At 42.8% G+C, this 20,007-nt stretch overlaps 2 protein-coding genes across 9 annotated transcripts in view; both read left to right on the top strand.

Annotated features, from left to right (window-relative positions):
- Positions 1 to 12,444, top strand: part of CAPRIN1 (cell cycle associated protein 1) — a 41,393-nt gene extending 28,949 nt beyond the window's left edge. For 2 of the 3 annotated variants that reach the window (XM_087742396.1, XM_087742402.1), the window contains exons 15-18: positions 1,778 to 1,972; positions 3,118 to 3,218; positions 4,124 to 4,187; positions 9,762 to 12,444. In XM_087742396.1, coding sequence (XP_087598522.1) covers positions 1,778 to 1,972; positions 3,118 to 3,218; positions 4,124 to 4,187; positions 9,762 to 9,826 — 425 coding nt within the window. In that variant the 3' untranslated portion in view covers positions 9,827 to 12,444. The remainder of the gene's footprint in view (positions 1 to 1,777; positions 1,973 to 3,117; positions 3,219 to 4,123; positions 4,188 to 9,761) is intronic. The other variant, XM_087742385.1, reaches the window with a different exon arrangement.
- The window catches only part of NAT10 (N-acetyltransferase 10), a 56,388-nt gene continuing 47,337 nt past the window's right edge, over positions 10,957 to 20,007 (top strand). For 4 of the 6 annotated variants that reach the window (XR_015701062.1, XR_015701061.1, XR_015701060.1 and 1 more), the window contains exons 1-4: positions 10,957 to 11,091; positions 16,746 to 17,765; positions 18,993 to 19,084; positions 19,759 to 19,930. Coding sequence is in view for 3 of the 6 variants with exons in the window: in XM_087742361.1 (XP_087598487.1) it covers positions 17,658 to 17,765; positions 18,993 to 19,084; positions 19,759 to 19,930 (372 nt within the window). In the remaining 3 variants the exon portion in view is untranslated. The remainder of the gene's footprint in view (positions 11,092 to 16,745; positions 17,766 to 18,992; positions 19,085 to 19,758; positions 19,931 to 20,007) is intronic. The other 2 variants (XM_087742339.1, XM_009461381.2) reach the window with 2 other exon arrangements.

The raw sequence follows: 20,007 nt of genomic DNA, 5'->3' as shown, positions 1-20,007 counted from the left end.
AGTGAAACTTGGTTTGTATATCTCCAAGCGTTAAAAGAATTTTGCCACTTGATTCAGTTTTATATGGGTTTAAAAAAAACATGAACAGGATTAAGGATTATTCTAAAGATGAAAACAGTATAGTGGAGTACTTGCTCTGCTGATATTAAGGGTGGATGATCCTTAACTTTGCTTTAAGGAAAAAAAAAAAGGTTGTACTCTTTGAGATGACATTTTAAAAAGGAAGTTGTAAGCTAGAATTGAGAGCGAATACGGACTGCTTCTCGCAGATGATGTAAGGTTCGTAAAGATCTTTTTGCTAAAATCAGTTAGACATGGTTTGAATAGAGCAGGCAAAATGCTTTCCAAGTTAGCAACCTCAAAAAAAACCAAACAGTAAAATAAAGCGTATTTACAAAGCTGTTCTCCCAGCACTCTCCTCACTTGCCACTGAGATAAAATTTGCAGATGCAGAGAGGGATTTTGAGTGAAGGACACAGGACAGAGATGACAGGAGTGAAGTGCTAACAACTACTGGAGGTGGAGTAAGGGAAAAGAGCCTGATTCTTTTTCTCTGTAACTGATTATGATCTTGAATTTTGTCTTCCTTGTAAGCTGGGATACTGGGGTGGGCAGAGAAGAAGAGGGAGAACAAAATTTTGGTTATCTGCCTATATGTTTTTTGAGCCATATATAGCACAAGGCAGAAAGACAATGTGGGGAATGCTGGTGTTGAAGGTGGACCATGCAATATTAAATGCTTAACTTAATGTAACAACTAGGTAAATGTAACTTGATATGCAGAAAATGCAGTGGCCTTAGAACAACATCTGCACACTAAACACTCAAAAGGATGACCACTTCATGCACGAGAATCAAGTTGAGGAGAAGGGTGGAGGATCTGTGCAAAAGTTCCATAGTGCTCTGTGGCTGAGTGAAGTAGACAAAGTTGTGCTCCCTGATGGATGGTGGAGAAATCTTCCTTTCCTGTGTATGAGAGGGGCTTTATCACTTGCCAATGTTCTTTGAGATCTTGCTTCAGCGTTTGGTATGAGGCTAAATTTTGCAGCTGTTTTGCTCTTACATACAGAATTCTGTCGTTTATTATACTTGCTGAGCCTATAGCCCTCAGATTCTTTTGTAATCCGCTTCATTCCTGTGAAGTGAGGAAGATGTGGCATACCTTACTTCAAAGAAGTAGTCTTCAAAGATGCAGATAGTCTTAAGCTATCCATCCTGCTCTTGCTTTTTGATGTACACGTCCTGTATAGAGAAAGGATCCCGCAGCCTGTACAGTCAAACCGGCAGCTCTGTTAAGATGTTCCTATCAATCTCACCTTAGTCAGCACAGGTACCCCTAACAGAGAGGATTTAGTAAGTGAAAGCAAAGATTTCTTCGTGGCTCTCTGCCAGTTCAGAGAGGAGGAGGTTATGGCAGTGGGTCAACTTACTCATATTGTTTTTTCCAGAGTGTGTTAATGATTTTTAAAGGCTTTGAAATAGCACAGGAAAATTGTACCTGCATTAGGAATACTTGTTGCTGAACTTATACTAGAGACTTCTTGACACTGACTTAAATCAACCCTACCATTTCTGGGTTGTTTTAATATTGTGGGATATCTGACTAGTAAACTTCGTACTTAATTCTGCAGATTATTTTTCTTTGAATGGGTGAGCATTTATTGATTTGTTCAATGGTATTTTAAAGCTTTGAGTGTTGAGTTTGAAGAGAGTATATGTGGGAACATAAATAAACTCAGGCTTTTATACTTCACTATTTCTCCCCGCTCCCATATAGTGGTTGGTACTTACCATGGTTCCCCGGACCAGACTCACCAAGTGGCGGGTAACCACCAGCAGCCTCCCCAGCAGAATACTGGATTTCCACGTAACAGTCAGCCTTATTATAACAGTCGAGGAGTGTCTCGTGGTGGATCACGTGGGGCTCGTGGCTTAATGAACGGTTACAGGGGACCGGGAAATGGATTTAGAGGTAAACAGCTTTATTAAACGCTCTCATTTGACTTTTACTACTTTCTGGAAACACTGTGCCAAGATACCAGATGTTAAACTGACTTACCGTTGTTTTTCTACTGTAGTAGTATCTCTGTGAGATATTTAAACTTGTAGTAAAAATGCCATTTGCTTTAGCTAACTTAACTGAAACTTTAGGCGCTTGGTTAGGCTTCCTACTAGGATGTAAGCAAAGAAGCATTTTTTTTCCTCTTCTGTGCTGAAGGCTTAGTGTTGGTTTGATCAGGCATCTACTGCAAATATAAGCAAATGGGAAAATGTCCAACAGAATTTCACAGCCATCAAGTGAGGAATTCAGATGCCAGTTGGTATTTCAGAAATGTTTTCTATTTTCAGTTATGGTAGAAGCAGTGTATTTTGAAGAGTTCCATGTTTCATTATGACAGTAGTCTGGATAATGTAGAAATACAAGAACAAAAAAGTGCCGGAGCCATTACTCTGAGGGAATTAATAGGAGCGGAGGAATGATACTGTAGTGCTGGAAAAATAAAAACTTTTATGGTTCCTGGAGATTTATTATATGTGGCTGTCAGTGTTATGAAGATGTATATGTTACAATGGGGGGAGAGACGGTTTCCTCCTCAGGTGTTACGGGATTAGACTAATGGATAGAGTACTGTGTTCTTTTGCCATGTTTTCTTCCTGTCACGTGGCTGGAGAGTAGAGGAGAAACCAGCATAATTAAAATACAACTGCTTGTAGTAGGGAATGCAGTGGTCACTTTTTGTCTGCTTAAAACTGATCTGGGTTCCAAGTGTTAGACCCTTGGGACTGGAGCCATCCTTGGACATGGTTCCCAGCACTCAGGAGAAACTTCTTGCTTGAGTTGGCTGTTGAGGCCTTGCAGGTCACAGCTGTTACATTTAGATTGAATGGCTATCTCCTCCCAGTTTTTACTAGGTCTTCATTCTTGTTTCTTGTAATAGTATTAGCGCTGATGTTGCAAACATTTGCTTGACTTGTGGGTAAACAGTACTTATTAAATGGGGCGGGGGGGGGTGTTCCTCAGATTGAGGTAACATGCTGTTACTGCTTTTCTTTGTATGGTAGCGTAGAGTAATAGGCTTTCGTTTCCAAGTGAAAGACCTCTACCCTTTTCCTTAGGAGGATATGATGGCTACCGTCCTTCCTTTTCCAACACTCCAAACAGTGGTTACACACAGCCCCAGTTTAATGCTCCTCGGGATTATTCAAACTACCAGCGGGTAAGCTACCGTTATGTTGTGACAGTCTAGAAGCAGAAGAAAAAAGTAACCTGTCAACGAAAGCACTCAAACCTATTAGTGAAAACTTCTTTGAGGACTTTTTTTTATTGCTAATGAAGACAAAAGTTTCAGGTAGTAAATGGGTATTTAGAAATAGCAGAATATTAAATGGCTGGTTACGTTTGGGAAACGTGTTCCGTTTGGCTGACTGATCTCTAAAAGAATTAGTCTAGTAACTAGAGCAAGGTTGAGTGAATTATAAAGAGCTCTTTCCTAAATATAATTATTTTCGCAGCTTTGTCAGAAAGAAAGAAGAACTTGAAATCCATTGAAATTAACTTTTCAAACTTGTTTGGGATTGCCTGTCTTCTGCAATGCTGATAGGTTACTCTGAAATTTGCGTAGAATTTCATTGTTCTGAAGGAAGTCTGCTCAGTGTGATCCAAGCTTAGACTGACTGGAAAATACCGTAACTCTGCATATCCTCAAACAAGTATTTATAAGCAAATGAGATGACAGATTTTGATCCTGCTGTCAGAATGTTGCTTCATTTGTTGACAGGTCCTTCAGCAAACTCATCTGTTTGAGCTCTGTGTAGTTTGAAAAATTTGAACACTAAATATATCTTTTTACATTTCTTATTTATATTGAACAACATATCCTGTAATTGGAGAGAGATTTTGTCATTGTATGTTTTATTATACCTGCTAGGTACTAGTAGGAGTAAGAATTTACTTTGCTAAGATTAGTTTAAACTAATAAAATGCTATATGTCGAAGTCACAAGTGTTTTGTCAGTGCATATTGTTTTAAAAGCTCCTTATTTTATTGGCAATTAATAGCTTCCTGAAACATAACAAAATGCCCAGGTTTTATGTTGTAACTTTTTTTGTTTCTTTGCTTCAGGATGGATATCAACAGAATTTCAAACGTGGCTCTGGACAGAGTGGCCCTCGGGGAGCTCCTAGAGGTAATTCCTGAGGAGTGAATAATTGATTTGGGCTGAATGGAAGTTTTTGGTCCAACTTTGGGAGTTTTGGATTTAAAAAGCAACCTCACCCCTGATTCAGCAGGTCACAATTGAAGAATAAGTTTATTTTCCTGTGACCTCACAGTCGACCCCACTTTTGAACAGCGGTTGGACTTGGAGGACCTCCTGAGGTCCCTGCTGACTTGAATTATACTGTGATCCTTTGAACTTGTGGAAGTTCAGTTGGCTGTTGAATGAATAATTCTTTGAAAAGAAGTTAAAACAACAATTGCTTTTGACACTTTAAACGTAGCAGAACTATTTAGTTGCCTTTTATTAATGAAAGCCTTAGGAGAGTGATTTTGGGGTTTTTTTTTTGAGGTTTATCATGACTTAAGATCTGCTTGCTAGGTGCATTCGTAGTTTGCAAGTGTCCTGGTTTCGGCTGGAATAGAGTTCATTTTCTTCGTAGTGGCTGGTATAGTGCTGTGTTTCGGATTTAGGATGAGAATCATGTTGCGAACACACTGATGGTTTAGTTGTTGCTAAGCAGTGCTTACACGAGGCAAGGACTCTTCAGCTTCCCATGCTTGGCCCGGTGCACAAGAAGCTGGGAGGGGGCACAGCCAGGACAGCCGACCCAGGCTGGCCCAAGGGCTATACCATTCCGTATGGCGTCATGCTCAGTGTATAACTGGGGCGAGCTGGCTGGGGGACAGCGATTGCTGGGTGTCATTTGGCAGGTGGTGAGCAATTGCATTGGCAATCACTTGTTTTGTATATTATATTATTATTATGTTTTCTGCCTCTGCTGTCCTATTAAACTGTCCTTATCTCAACCCGCCGGTTTTACTTTTTTTCTGATTCTCTCCCCCGTCCTGCCGGGGGCAGGGAGGATGAGTGAGTGGCTGTGTGGCGCTTTGTTGCCGACTGGCGTTAAACAACAGCCCTTTTTGGCGCCCAATGTGGGGCTTGAAGGGTTGAGATCTGACCAGAATGTGTTAAAACAAATTTGTTATAAGCATTCATTATATTAGTTTAGTAATCGCTGGTCACAATGTAGATTTACTTGTTCTCAGCATTGTGGTATTTGCTCTGAGAGTTGTGTTCTGTAACACCTTACTTGCCATAGGTACTGTTCGTCAGTACATATGTGCTGTTTAACACTTTGGAGAGATGGATTAAGGTTGTTGCTTTGCCGTACTGGGTAACACTGGCTTATGGTATGATAAAATTATTGGTCATGAGATCAATCTCGTATTTGTACTCAGCATTGCCGTCACCTCTGTGCTTCGGGAGCCATCTATTGGAAATTATTAGTAATTACACTTTTTACTTTTTCTCCTCGGAGAGCCAGCTTATGGGGGAGACACCTTCCTCCATCTTCCCCTTCTTCTCCAGGCTAATTACAATAGCTCTTGAGAATTTTGAATATCCTTGGGATGTTCAAACCAGCATGTTCCTGTTACTATATCTCCTGAATGTGTGTCAGGTCTCGCGTAGGGTTAAACAACTCTTTAAAAATACCATCCAGAGATCTACCCCCAGTGCCAGGCACTGCGGCTGAACCAGAGAATCAATGTGTGCCGGTATCAGTTGCCCCTATACACAAGAAGAAATTTTGGAAGTGAAAGTCAACTGGTTTGTAAAGGGATGATTAAGAAACAGGGCCATCACAAGGAGAGGAGGAGGAAGAGGAACGCATAAACGAGATGGAAACCACCCAATCCCTATCCTTGAGTGAGCTGCGAGATAAGCGAAAAGATTTCGGCTGTCATTCAGGTGAGCACATTGTCACCTGGCTGCTCCAGTGCTGGGATAATGGGGCCAGCAGCCTGGAATTAGAGGGTAAGGAAGCCAAACAGCTGGGATCCCCTTCTAGCAAAGGGGGCATTGACAAAGTGGTTGGAGAAGGGGCACAAGGCCTCAGCCTCTGGAGGTGATTACTGTCAGGTATGAAGGAAAGGTATCCCTTCAAGGAAGATGTTATATATTGCCCAGGCAAATGGACCACCATGGAGAGAGGTGTCCAGTACCTGAGGGAATTAGCCATACTGGAGGTGATTTATGGTGACCTGAACAACGAGTGGTTATCCAAAGATCCAAATGAAGTCAAGTGCACACGACCCACGTGGTGGAAGTTGGTGCGGAGCACAGCAGCATCATATGCCAACTTGTTGGCAATACTGACCTGGAAAGACGAAGAGGGACCAACAGTGGATCAAGCAGCTAGCCAGCTCTGGGAATACGAAGAAAGTCTCTGTTCCTCCCTTGTCTTGGCTGTGGAGAAACTGTCCTGGGAGGTCCAGCAACTCAAAGAGTAGAAGTCCTACTCTCCACCTGTACGGACCAGTATCTCGGCTATTAGCAGCCCGTGTTCTTGGGCTCAAGAGAGAGGATATAGAAGGTACACACCACAGGGCACCCTATTTTTTTTCCCTGCACGACCATGGAGAGGATATGAGGAAGTGGGATGGAAAACTACCTCAACCCTGGAGGCATGGGTATGTGAGCTGCAAGGAAAAAAAAAAATCATACAAGGGGGTTCTTCCAGGAAAATTGCTGCTCTGTTTCCAGTGGACAGTTCCCCAGGCAGAGTAGAAGGGTTGATCTTACTCCTGATTGTAATGAAGGAACTCCTGACTCGTATTTACAACAAGTGAGTAACGGATAGTATGAGCAGAACTAGAGGGGCCCTGCCTCCAGCCAGCTGGAGGAAAGGGACAACCGGGTTTACTGAACTGTGTGGATTTGATGGCCTGGCACATCAGCCCCACAGGAGTAGAAGGCTCTAGTGGGCACCGGTGCACAGTGTACCCTCATGCCATCAAGCTATAAAGGGTCAGAACCCATCTGTATTTCTGGAGTGACAGGGGCATCCCAACAGCTGACTGTATTGGAGGCTGAAGTGAGCCTAACCGGGAAGGAGTGGCAAAAGCACCCCATTGTGACTGGCCCAGAGGCCCTGTGCATCCTTGGCATAGACTACCTCAGGAGAGGGTATTTTAAGGACCCAAAAGGGTACTGGTGGGCTTCTGGTATAGCTGGCTTGGAGATGGAGGAAATAAACAGCTGTCCACCTTGACCAGTCTCTCAGAGGACCCTTCTGTTGTGGGGTTGCTGAGGGTCAAAGAAAAACAGGTACTGATTGCTACCACAACCGTGCACCAGTGGCAATATTGCACCAACAGAGACTCCCCGATTCCTATCCATAAGCTGATTTGTTGACTGGAGAGCCAAGGAGCGATCAGCAAGACTTGCTCACCCTTCAACAGTCCCATACGACCAGTGCGGAAGTCCGATGGAGTGTGGAGGCTAACATGAAGTCACACCACCACTGAGCGCTGCCGTGCCAGACATGCTGGAGCTTCAATACGGACTCGGGCAAAGGCAAACCTATTCGTGGGATTGCTTTTGCTCAAGGACCTGCGTGCACTTGGTGGGTGATGTGGAAGGATGGGAAAGTCCAATGTGTACCTCAAGGAGATTTCATTTTGGGTGAAAATAGCCAATGAAGTGAATTGTATGATGTTAATTGCTACATAATACTGTGTATCACCACTTCTGTGGTGGCTATATGCCATGTCAACAGTATTACAGTGAGAATTGCCCAGATTAATGAAGAATGAACTGTGATGAAACTGAGCAAAGTGCAGCAGTGGTGGAACCAGAACTGGCTTCAGCATGTAGCAGTCCAACACCACACACCACCGCTCCTGTTACGACAGATGGAGCCCAAAGTCATGGATTGAACGAACTCAACGGACATTTTAGAGGGATAGCCCATAAGCCTAAGGGAATATCATCTGTGTGTGTATATATATCAAAAGACAGGAAAAGTGGTGGTGATTATTGGAATGTATTGGGAAGGGTAGGACCTGGGCGTGACATAGATGGTATGGAATAAGGGCTGGATACTGTCCTGGTTTTGGCTGGGATAGAGTTATTTTCTTCCTAGTAGCTGGTGTAGTGCTGTGGTTTGGATTTAGGAGGAGAATAATGTTGCTAACACACTGATGGTTTAGTTGTTGCTACGTAGTGCTTACACTGGTCAAGGACTCGTCAGCTTCGCATGCTTGGCCCGGTGCACGAGAAGCTGGGAGGGGGCACAGCCAGGAGAGCTGGCCCAGGCTGGCCCGAGGGCCATTCCATACCGTATGGCGTCATGCTCAGTACAGAAACTGGGGGGAGCTGGCCGGGGGGCAGTGACTGCTGCTCAGGGACACGCTGGGCATCGATCAGGGGGTGGTGAGCAATTGCATTGTGTGTTGTATGTTCTTTTATTTTTATTTATTTTTTTTTACTTCCTCTGCTCTCCTATTCAACTGTCTTTATCTCAGCCCATGGGTTTTACTTTTTTTCCCAATTGTCTCCCCCATCCTGCTGGGTGAGTGAGCGGCTGTGTGGTGCTTGGTTGCCAACTGGGGTTAAACCACAACAGCAAGTAAGGCTTTCTTATAAAGCAGACATCGGGCTTGAGCTGGCTGTCAGCCTTCAAAACTGTCTGTTACTCTTTTGCACTAAAAGATGCCCTACTGCGTCTGTTGTGGAGGTCTCTTGATCTAAGGATGGAAAACTTCCCTCCATGCTCATCTGTTCCTTGATCCTACAGAACTGTTGCTTTTAGCTTACGGAGGTGTGTTGTCCTGTAGCTTCACCGGAGTGTTTGCCACATGTTCATCTGAGAAAACAAAACAAAAAACCTCACGTATATAATAAGGCCATAGTTGAACTTCCAAATTTTATTTTCAACGCCATTTCCACAGTTCTTTTTTTAGTGGATATTTGGTGATGAGGCGGTCTTCTGTCTCGATACAAACATTTCTGTGAGAATCTTGAGTTCTCACCAGAGCGCTTGGTCGGTGAGGACAGCTCGAGGCTGTACCTTGCACTGTGAAGCCACAGTTCCGTGTGGTAGTTCGGGTTTGAAGGGTTCTGTCCTTGACTGGCTTGGTACTGAAAGGTGTATAGTGTGGAACTGTGGCCTGAAGTTCACCATAGTACTAGGCTGTGGTGAAACTGGCAGCATATTTTCGGAAGCACAACTGTAATGAAGAAAAGTCTTGAAGTTCGTTGTGAGGGGTATGCTGGCAAACATGAGAGGGATTCCCCAAGTGACCTACAATTCTCATATACTGAGAGTGTGAGCTACAGTCAGCCTCTTTCTTAAGGAAGGAAGAAGAGAATGGAAGTTAAAACATGATCAGTTAGCTCACGGTACTTATACTTAAAATACAGTAAACTAATTATTTCTTACGTTACTGCAAAACTTTTAATTTTAGTCTTATGTTCATGTCTTCATGACTTGTTTGTTTTGGTTTTTTTTCCCCTTCATTTTTACTTGAAGTGATTACAACTTTTGTAGTTCTAGGGGAAAAAAAGTGTTGGGATAAAGCTGAAAACTGTGAAGACAGGTTATGCTGTTGAGTTTTGATTTGAAGGAGCTTTTAGAACCATATATAGTCTAGATACACACCTGGGAATTCTTACCCAGTTTAGACCAGGGCTTTTAGGAATTTTTTAAAATAAGCTGACTTCATGCGTAATTCAAGTGGCTTTCTATTTGTTTTCTAGGTCGTGGAGGACCCCCAAGACCAAACAGAGGGATGCCTCAAATGAATGCTCAGCAAGTGAATTAAACGAATTCACGGGATTACATTAAACGCCAAAAACACACTGGCCAGTGTACTATACATGTTACCAGAAGAGTTATTATCTATTTGTTCTCCCTTACAGGAAGTTTGTTGTAAAGGGACTATTTTCATTACCCATAATGACAGGACTACAGTTGCCAGCTTTATATTACCTGGATATGGAAAGGAACGAAACAACGTTTACTCTGCATGTTCTGTCCTAAGCATCATCTTGAGCCTTGCACATGAGATTCAGATTCCTCACCCTTGCTAAGCGTAAAGCAAAAAAGGCAATTTTCAGGGTGATCCAATCTCCATGGTTAACTGAAGTGGCAGGAAAAAGCAAAGACTCACTTCTGACATTTAAAAGTGATGTAACAAATTTGGATAAAATCTGCAAATTCATAAAGATTTACTGTGGGTGGCAGTTGACAAAACTTAATGTTCCCATGAAAGGATGGAAAAGGTGAAGTGTGGCTTGATAGAGCAACTGCATTTCAGCTTTTTCTTATTAAATTGAAGCACCGAACAGTTAAAGATGTGTAGTGATGCATATTTCCCTAAATAGACAAATAGGCTTCTAGCCAGTTTTTGACAAAGAAGCAGCACCCTTAGCTACAGCACTCCTCATCACCAGGGCCCTGTTTACTGTGGCTAAGGATTTAAGATCGCTTGCATAACTGCTAATGTAATTGTGTAATTTTTTTTTTTAAAAGAAGGAAAAAAAAAAAAAAGCTTTGATTTGGCACTTCAACAAAATTTTGCAACAAATGTGACATATAATCTGGATGGCCACTGTATATTTGATGTGAAGTATTTAGATATCTCTTTGAAACACTTTTAAGTTTCTTTGATAGCAATGACTTTTGTAAGGATTGGTATTCTCTATCATTCCTTATGACTTGCACATTGTCTGTCACTAATACTTGACCTTGCTGTATTATCACCTAAATAACTGATGCCGGTACTGATGGAAATCTCTAATGGATAATCATAACACTTTTGGTCACATGTCCTTTTGTCTTTCCTGCAGCCTTGAAGGTTTTAAGAAATCTCAAATGCCCGCTGCTGCTGCCCTTTTAATTGCTATCTTTTGAAAAGCACCAGTATGTGTTTGAATTGATTTCCCCTTTTAAGGGAAATGACAGCCAGCAGTTACAGTTCTAATGGTATAAGCAAGACAAATAAAACATGTTTATAAAAATTGTATCCTGGAACACTGGTTTTCAACGACTGAAACAGATTTGATGTAATGGGTGATGTTTCATAAGGTTGGTTGTTTTTTGGGTTTTTTTCCCTCCCCACGGTAGATTCTCTTTTTTTCCTGAATAGATGCAAACCCTCCTCCTGTTTTTCTAATTTTATTCTAAAGCTGTGACTTCTTCTGGGAAACTTTTCTTTTTATGGACTTTCCTTTTCATCAAGGCAGCAATGTATAAAAGAAACGGCATAAGACTAGGGGCTGGAAAATACCAAGTCTTATTCAAGTTTTACTGCATACTTGTGGTATAATCTTTGGAAAATCACTTGTGCCTACCTTTTGCGCACATGCACTCTCTCTGCAGTGGGGAGAATATTGATAGCTGCCTCCATAGAGGTGTTGGTAGTTCTGTTGCATTCTATAGCACGTGCAAGAAAAGTGCTGTATGTGTCAAGTATCGCTCATCAAATAATACCTACCTGTGGAAAGGTGAAATTAAGGAACAGCTACGTGTTGTTTAACTGTTATATACAAAACTGAAGGTTGTTTTCACTCAGAGGGTCATTTCTACTTTGTATCACAACTGAACTTTGAGAACTTGTAGTCAGATATTTTGACTTCATTGTGAAATAATCTGAAACTCCATACAAAGAGGGGGTAATATCACTTTTCCATGTTCTGTGTGAAGAGCACAAGTGAGAAATGTTTTTACTGAGAGAAGCGATAAGCTTGTGAAGAAGATACTACACACCAGACATCTTGAAACGATGCTGATGGCTAGAAGCAGCAGTTTTAGTCAAGGCTTAGAAACATTCCGTACCAGTACAACAATATAAACTGCAGTCCGGTGAGAAGTTGCTGTTCTGTGTCTTTTTTAGGAAGCTATTACTGAGATAATAGTCCCAACTGTTTTTTAACTGGAAAAAATAAAAAGACAAACCTTTTAATGTTGAACTGATGTAGGAAAACAGTGAATTCTTTTTTTTTAATTATTTTATTTTTTTTTTTGTGCATCGGCTTTTTAAATGGTTGGTAGAACACAAGCTATTCGGCTTTTTCCATTGCACACCAAATGCTTCTTAAATAGCTAATTGTAGTTTGACAGTAAACTTGCAGCATACTGAATTAAAGACCGCTGAATGAATCGGAACATTCCACTTAAGGTTTTGGGATTTTTTTTTAACTTTATTAATAAAACATTGGGTAGTTGAGAGGCCTCTTAATTGAGATACAACTCTGTAAGCCTTTTCGTGTATGAAAATGGTCTTTAGAGTCGCTGCTCTACTGTATGCTGATAGAGGGAGATGTGTTCTAATGATAACAACCGTAAAACAAGTGCGTAAGATGTGTTTAATCTGGGGATTTGCACTGACTCCTTTAATCTCAATACATGCGTCTAATAAACAGTATACTGAAAAATTGGCTTGAGTCCCAGTATGGCACATAGATCCACTAACTGGTTTTTCTGGCCTGTTCAGGGGAGCTTTTAAGTATCTTCACTCTGTAAGTTAGCTCTAGATCTGAGTTACGTCCAGATCACAAGCCCACCTAGATACATCTTTTGAAAAAGACCCTATTTTGAACAAAGACCATTATAAGAAGTGATCGTATTGAGGCGGACCCAGTTGTGGGCTGGTTCTGTTGTAGAGCCCTTTCTGGATGCCGGGGCGAGCTGCGTTTGTTCCAGTTAGGTGCTGCTTTAGGATAGCTCGGGCCTGATGCCTGTGGTGGGAAAGTGCGAGCGAGCATAATGAAGTGCTGCTTCTGAGCCTGCACGTAGACGCATCAGTTGCACTCTTCAGTGGTTTTACTTGATTCTTCTGTGAATTGGTCTTGTGGGAGCGTAACAGACTGGTTTTGACTTGCACATACAGCTACTATGAGGAGATAAAGGTTTTCGTTTTGGCAGGGGCTTCATTATCTACTGTTGTTAGGCTGTGACAACGTACAGTGGTACGTGTTTGAGAACAAACTTCTAGCTTCAGCATCTTACTTCCTCTTAGCTGTAATACAAGGATTCTTGAGTAATTTATAAATCACTCAAGTTTCCGGATGTTTCTACCTAATGTTGCTGTGTCTGGGCAACTTGGATCCTTCCCAGACATCCTACGACTTAAATATTTCACTCAGAAATCATGAGCTATTGTCTCATGCCTAAGGTCAGTGTTGTCCTGCATTTTACTTCTATGTTCTCCTTGTGTACGGGCTGTCTTTTTAAGAACAGTTCACCAGTGCAACTTTGGGATTTTGCTGTGGAGGGAGTTCTAGACTTCACTGAGCTCCTGTTTTCTTTCCAAGATACTCTTTTTTTGTGTATAGCAATCTCTAAAGCATAACATCATTCAGAGTAGTTGGAAGAGTAAAGCTGACTGCTTGTGAATAGCCAGTTAAACTGTTCTGCTGGGGCTTTATAACTCTTGGAGAACTCTGACCTTAAAGATACATCTTCTTAAAATGTCCTGCTGACCTTATTTGTTAGGAAGGTTTGGTTGGGTTACTGGTTACCTTCATATGTGTGTGAAGAATGGATGGCGCTTCCTTCTTTCCCCCAAACGGCATTTGAGTAACTACTTTGGAGAGAGAAAAGTTACTGGAAAGGCTTTAACTCCAGACAAATATTGAAAAGATGATAAACGATGCTGAAAAAGTGGTTAAACTTCATCTGATTAAAAGGAAATAGGGCAGAATCTTTGTGGTCCAGTGGAATAAGTTACAAAACCAATTGGTCAGAAAAATCTCGATCTTCCTATTCTTTATTTGAAGTTCTGGTATTGCCTAAGCTGAGTAGTTGATTTTTCTTACCTCTTCTTTGCAAGAACCATTTGTTATAAATGCACATCTGAGATACAAGTGTTTGGGCTCAGTGGACAAAGCTGTGCTGTATTCTTCAATTTTCTCCCATCCTGAGTCTCCTGCGGACACCAAGGGATGAGAGAACACTGCTCGTTAACCAGCCCCATTAATGAGGCTGCCAGTCACGTCTTAAAAAATATTGTCTCTCTTGCTCATTCGAAACCATTCTTGATCAAAGTGTATGCCAAGTATCGAAACAGATACTTGACGATACAAATTTATAGCTGGAGTTGAGGTTTGTGACTACGTGAAGTACACTGTATATTTTAGTCTTTCAAACCTACGCATCCGTTTTGCCGTGTTCCATCTGCATCGAGTATGGATGGGGCTGGAAAGGTTTTTAATCGCTTGAGCTGGCACCACCCGAGTTCTACAGATGGGGTGGGCAGGTGTTCTTCACTGCTGATGGACCGCAAAATCAGGCCCTCATCTGAAGAGCAAGCAGGAAATTATCCCAAGCAATAAAACTTTCCTTTTGAACTTAGAAAGATGATTTACTTATTGAAATGTGGGCTTAAATATAGTCATGATTATTGTCTGGAACTTTACTGGAAACTCAGACGTTGCAAAAGTGTGCTAATTCTGGTTTTCTCTAAAAGTCAAAATTTGTTAAAACTTCTGCACCTGAGCACTTGATTGGTCTCGCACTGATCTTGGCCGTCTTAGAGTCAGCGGCAGAACTTAACAGAAGGAGCTTTGATACGAGCTTTGGGAAAAGTCCCTTAACACCAGATGAGCAAACCTGGCAGTTGTGAAGAAGGCTAATCTCTTAAACTATCATGTTGGTTCTGTTTGGCCAATTTGGTTTTCCAGAGGGAGGGAGATGGGGAAGGTCCCTCAGACTCTCTGGTTTGTAAGTACTGCTTGTTTTTACATTCAAATGGGGTTTATTGTATCCCAGTCAGTGCCTTTTCCAAGAGGAAAGGTTCCATGCTTTTGAGAACCACTGCACCTGGCTGCTTAGGGTTGGATGTTGCATTCGGAAAAGGAAAGACGACATCTACGCTGTAGCAGACTGTTAAAGAAACTAAATGTCTCTTTCTCTATGTGAAAGCAAGCCCCTGACCCTCATACGCTTCTACGCAAACGTAAAAGCAGCATTTTGGATTTCTGCCTCTATTCCTACGGGGTTTCAGAAATGGGGCGTTGCTGAATTTTTGGTGTGGTATGGCAGAGTCTCTGAGAAACTGATTTTCCAAACGGTTTCTCTAAGGGAAGAGGTGCTATTCTATTAACCACTTTCTTAGGTTAATGCAATTAAAATGATTTGTGGCTCTAGATCTAGCCTTAATGGAGGGAAGGAAATCTGTTTTCCAAAATCCACATCCTAAAGCCAGTTTGAGCGGCGCTTAAGAGAACTGTATTAGCAAAACTTCAGCCTAACTGGACATTTTGTTCTGAATTAAATTTATCTGTGTTAGCTCTTGCTGCAGTTATTAACCCATTAATTTAAAAAGCTAAGTTCTGTTCCCCCCCCCCCCCGCCCCGCACCTCTTAATGTTCATAAAATAATCAGATGGGTGTAACTAGCTCAGTTCCAACTCTGGTGGCCAATTTCTCCTTTCTATAAAATGTGCTCAAATACCCAATAGTGGATCAAGAGTACACCTGAAATATTGGTATCAAGATAAATTTTAGTAATTATCCATTAGACTTTTATTAAATGAAAATGTATGTTTTGGAAGCTATTCAATTTTAGAATAAATTTTAGTAATGCATCTGCCGTATAAAATGAGTCTTCAGAATTACGTTTTAGTTAATTGTCAGATTTAAATTTTCTGATGGCCTTAAACATACCTGTATATATGTCTTTGCAGTTCTTTAACTCAACGTTTAAAACAAATTGGTCCATGGCTTATGTAAACACTTGAAAAATAAATCTATTTAAATGTTTTATGTCCTGCCCTTTTAAGCAAATATTTCATACCTATACCTTAAGGAATCGTCTTGCTACATTTCTGTTGTATTGGTGGTTTTGTCTCAGTAACTGGGTTACCTGGGTTCACTTCCTCAAAAAATACTGTTCTACAGCCTTTATGATTATTAATTCAATAGTTTTATCATATTTTTGCTATATTTTAAAACTTAAATATCCCAAAATACATCCAGTGGTATTAAACACATTTTTCCTACGATGTTACCTGGTTTTAAATACTTCATTGTTCAAATGTTTAAGTTCAAGACTTTTTTTTTGGCAGTATTAAAAGCTAAGAATAAATATATCTATGCAAATAGCTTGGCTCAACGTTGGTATTGAAAGGTTAATGTCACAGATGTTAGGTTATTAGGAATAGTTTTGCTGTCCGTTTGAGAAGAAATTTAGTGTTTCTGAGAACTCTTAGTAGAATTTAAACCAAGGCAGACTGATAAATTGTTTTCCTGTTGCAGCTCCAGAGTTGAGCACCTTGGGATTTTGTATCGAAAACTTCCAAACAGCTGTGGTTTTATTAAACTGGAGCTTAAATGTTATCAGCTACCTAGTTTTATTGAGAAGCAAGGTTACTAACATTTCTTGGGATTTCATAATTTAGTATCGGATAATAATGCATCCTAAAGATTTGTTACTTTTCTCTGTGTGTGCTGTTTGTGTTCTGCAGTCTTGTTTCCATGGGAATACTGTGTATCCAAATGCCCTTTTTTTTTTTCCCCCTCTCAACAGTACCAAAGGCCACGCAGTGACACAGAGCGTATCGCTAACGTGGACCCGCGGTGTGTGGAAATGGGGTATCTATAAAATCATTGGAGATGCGGTGTTCGCTCCAACGGGGCTGGGTTTTGCAAGCAAGATTTATTTACAACAAAGGATTTTTAAAAAAATAAAATCAGTGTTGCCATTGCGATTGAAGTTTGGTTTATCCCCCTTTTTTGCAGTCAGTTACACAAAGTCAAACAAGCAGAAGAGACGTGGAAGTGGGTAGCGCCTGTGGCGGGACCGGGCTGTGTCTCTGGGCTTCGGAGAGCCGGCTGCTCGCAGGAGTCGGGGTTATTTCCAGGTGCTAATTTGTTTTGGTGCATGTGATACGTAAGTAATACATAGAGTAAGATGCATAGGTAATTTAATATGTAAGATACATAGGATATTTTAAAAGTAGCTTCCCAAACGCCTCTATTTTTCCTAGATGGAGAATCCTTGTTATTAAAGCGATTACTTCCTATTCGCTTGTGCTCACAGCGAGACATTCTCTCTAAGCCGAGTCCTGGGGGCTGCAGGCGGCACCTTGTCCGGCTCAGCCTCAGGTCAGGCCTAAACCGTGGCTCCTCTCCACCTTCTCCTCACACGGGGGCCGGTACCTGCCGAGCGCTGTCTCCGGAGGCGGCGGGCCCGGGGCTGGCAGCCGCAGCCGCAGCCGCCTCCCCTGCGAGAGCAACGGCCTGGGCCGCGGGGGGCGCGCCCGGAGCCCGGGCACAGCAACCCCGCACCCCTGAACTGTGCATTAATAAAGGCGCCGCCGAGGCTCTGATCGCTGTGTGCTTCCTCAACTCCGCTGCGACTTTCCCATGTGGAAAACCAGCTTAAATTCTTTAAATATATATGTGTGTGTGTGTGTGTGTATGTGTGTATGTATGTTCTGCGCAGGCGAATGGCCTGGGCAGCCTCGGGGTCCTGCCGCGGTGCGCGGCGCGCGCGCCCTGGGCCGCGCCGCTCCCACGTGGTGTGGCGCGAGCCGCCGGGGCCGTCGGTGCCGCTGAGGAGGCGGCAGCAGCAGCGGCGGCGGGCGGGAGGGGACCCCCGCGGCCCTCGGGACCGGGGCACGGGAGGGAGGCTCCGAGAGCCCCGCAGCCATGCAGCGCCGCAAAGTGGACAACCGCATTCGGGTGCTGATCGAGAACGGGGTGGCGGAGCGGCAGCGGGCCCTCTTCGTGGTGGTCGGCGACCGCGGCAAGGACCAGGTGAGGCTCTCCCGGCGGGCTGAGGGGCTCGGCCTGCCCTCGAGGCGGGGGTTGTGCCGAGGCCCACATCGTCGTTGAAGAACGGCTGATCTGTAACCCCCCGGGACCGGCTTTTTCCTCTGTAAAGCGAGCGTTTAAAAGCGTACAGAAGGAGGCCGAGCGACGGCGTGCCTCAGCCCGCACCGGGCCACTCACCGCGGTGTGAGCAACGGCTGAGGAGACTTGGTCCTTCCACATCTCCTGTCTGAGAAGCTCGTGGACATTAAATAAAGCGAGTGCAGGCAAATCGGAATGTTATTTTTAAACTGGGGCAAAAGCTATTAAATTTTCTGGCTACCAGGAGCGTCTTTCCTATCCCAGTTCTGCCGTAAAATGTTACGGTTTTGCTCTCGAGCCGTGTTTTAGGTACCGAGGCATCTTGCAGATGTCACCGCACCAGAGCTCGGGCTGGGCCTAGCTGGTAATGTCGTACGGAAGAAATTAACCACTAGCTCCTTTCCCTTCAGAGACTCTAGGCATGTGTTTTTTGAGTGGAAAGGCATGGCAAAACCATGTTTTAGGATAAGTCAATTCAGTTAGCTCCAGTTCCTGGGGAAGTAAAACAAACTAGTTATAAAAAAAAATTGGAAAATAATGAGTCGATCAGGTGGCGGTACAAGAAAGTTGGCATTGATTTACTGCTAAAGTGGACAGGTGAGTTCTGGCGGGGCAGATCCTGAGTCTGGTTGTGTTTGGTATTTTCACTGATGAGCTGTGTTACGAAGCAGCAACCGTGCTTACTGAACGTGCAGGCTGCGTAGCAGTGAGGTGGGTTGCCAAACCCGCTAGAGGATTAAAATTCAAAATGAGATCTTGTTAAATTGTAGAAGAAGTCTGAAAAACGTTGTGCGAAATCTATACTAAGAGACAAATACTAGGAACTGTATTTAGCCTGGAATAATCGCCTTCTGCTTGTGCGGTTGTTAGCAGTTCTGCCAAAGAAGAGTGCAAAGGAAACAGTAGGTATAATTCAGTGTCTTCAATATCGTGCAGCCTGGGAGAAGGCACAGACACGCAGGTCCGTGTAAAAAGGAATGTAGCCTTCACAAAACGTCGAGGCATCCTTCTGTTTTGCACAGGGTTGGTTGGTAGAAAAAACAGCTGTAAGGTCAAGTATAGAAAAATGTTTTGCTCTTCTACGTTAGGTTGTGAGTACAGTTGTTCACGAACATTTCTGTGTTTTGGCAGGTGGTTATACTTCATCACATGTTGTCTAAAGCAACTGTAAAGGCCAGACCCTCTGTCCTGTGGTGTTACAAAAAGGAGCTGGGCTTTAGCAGGTAAGATACCTCTTGTGTCTCATGCTGCGGTCGCTGCTCTGTGTGAAGCAAAAGCTCTGTGACTGGTCTGCTGGGCGTCGGTTGCGTGGTTTGGTTGTAAGGAGAAACAAGATTAGTTCTTGGAGGAGCTATAGGAAGTTTGGTCTTCCAGGACTAAAACTGGGCTTCCCTGATAGAGCTGACATCGGCACTAGGTACTTCTGGTTTCTTTCTGTAGCTCTAACGCTAACTCTTGTCCTGGGCCAGGCTCTTCCTCACCTTTTTAACCTCAAAAGGCCAAAAGTTAATTCCTCAGCTTTTTAGCCTCAGGAATATTTAGGACTGAATGCAGATTAAGCATTAGAATGCCTTCATTTTGAAAAGAGTGTTTAAAATTTTAATTCTTAGATGCGTGTGCGTACTTACAGTCTGCACACAACGTCAGGAAGGAAGTGTTACCTGAAACTGCATGATTCCAACCAAGCGGTTTCTTGCAGAAACAGCTGGTTCTGTGTGACACCCACCCCTCTGGGCTGAAGGCACACGGGAACATGTCGTGAAAGCAGCAAGTGTGATCCAAGATTTTTTTTCCTTGGAGGCTGCGCTCTGACTTCCAATTAGACTTGAACATAGGCCTGAATGCACTTTTCTCAAACCTTTTTCCAAGAAAACGTCTGTATAATTTTGTTCTCCAGCCACCGGAAGAAGAGGATGAGACAACTACAGAAGAAGATTAAAAGTGGAACTTTGAACATAAAGGACGACGATCCTTTTGAATTATTTATAGCAGCCACAAACATTCGTTACTGCTATTACAATGAAACTCATAAGATTCTTGGTAACACTTTCGGCATGTGTGTACTTCAGGTAAGGAGTTAAACTTTTGACTTGAAAAGGACATTGCACTCGTATCGATCGCTTTCAGTTTAAATCCTGCAGGAATA

This window comes from Nipponia nippon, unplaced genomic scaffold, assembly GCF_047370975.1.
Source record: "Nipponia nippon isolate SJK-2023a ecotype South Korea unplaced genomic scaffold, ASM4737097v1 scaffold_10, whole genome shotgun sequence".
NCBI classification, from domain to species: domain Eukaryota; kingdom Metazoa; phylum Chordata; class Aves; order Pelecaniformes; family Threskiornithidae; genus Nipponia; species Nipponia nippon.
Note: the sequence above shows the minus strand (reverse complement) of the source record. Positions and strands in the feature narration are given on the sequence as shown.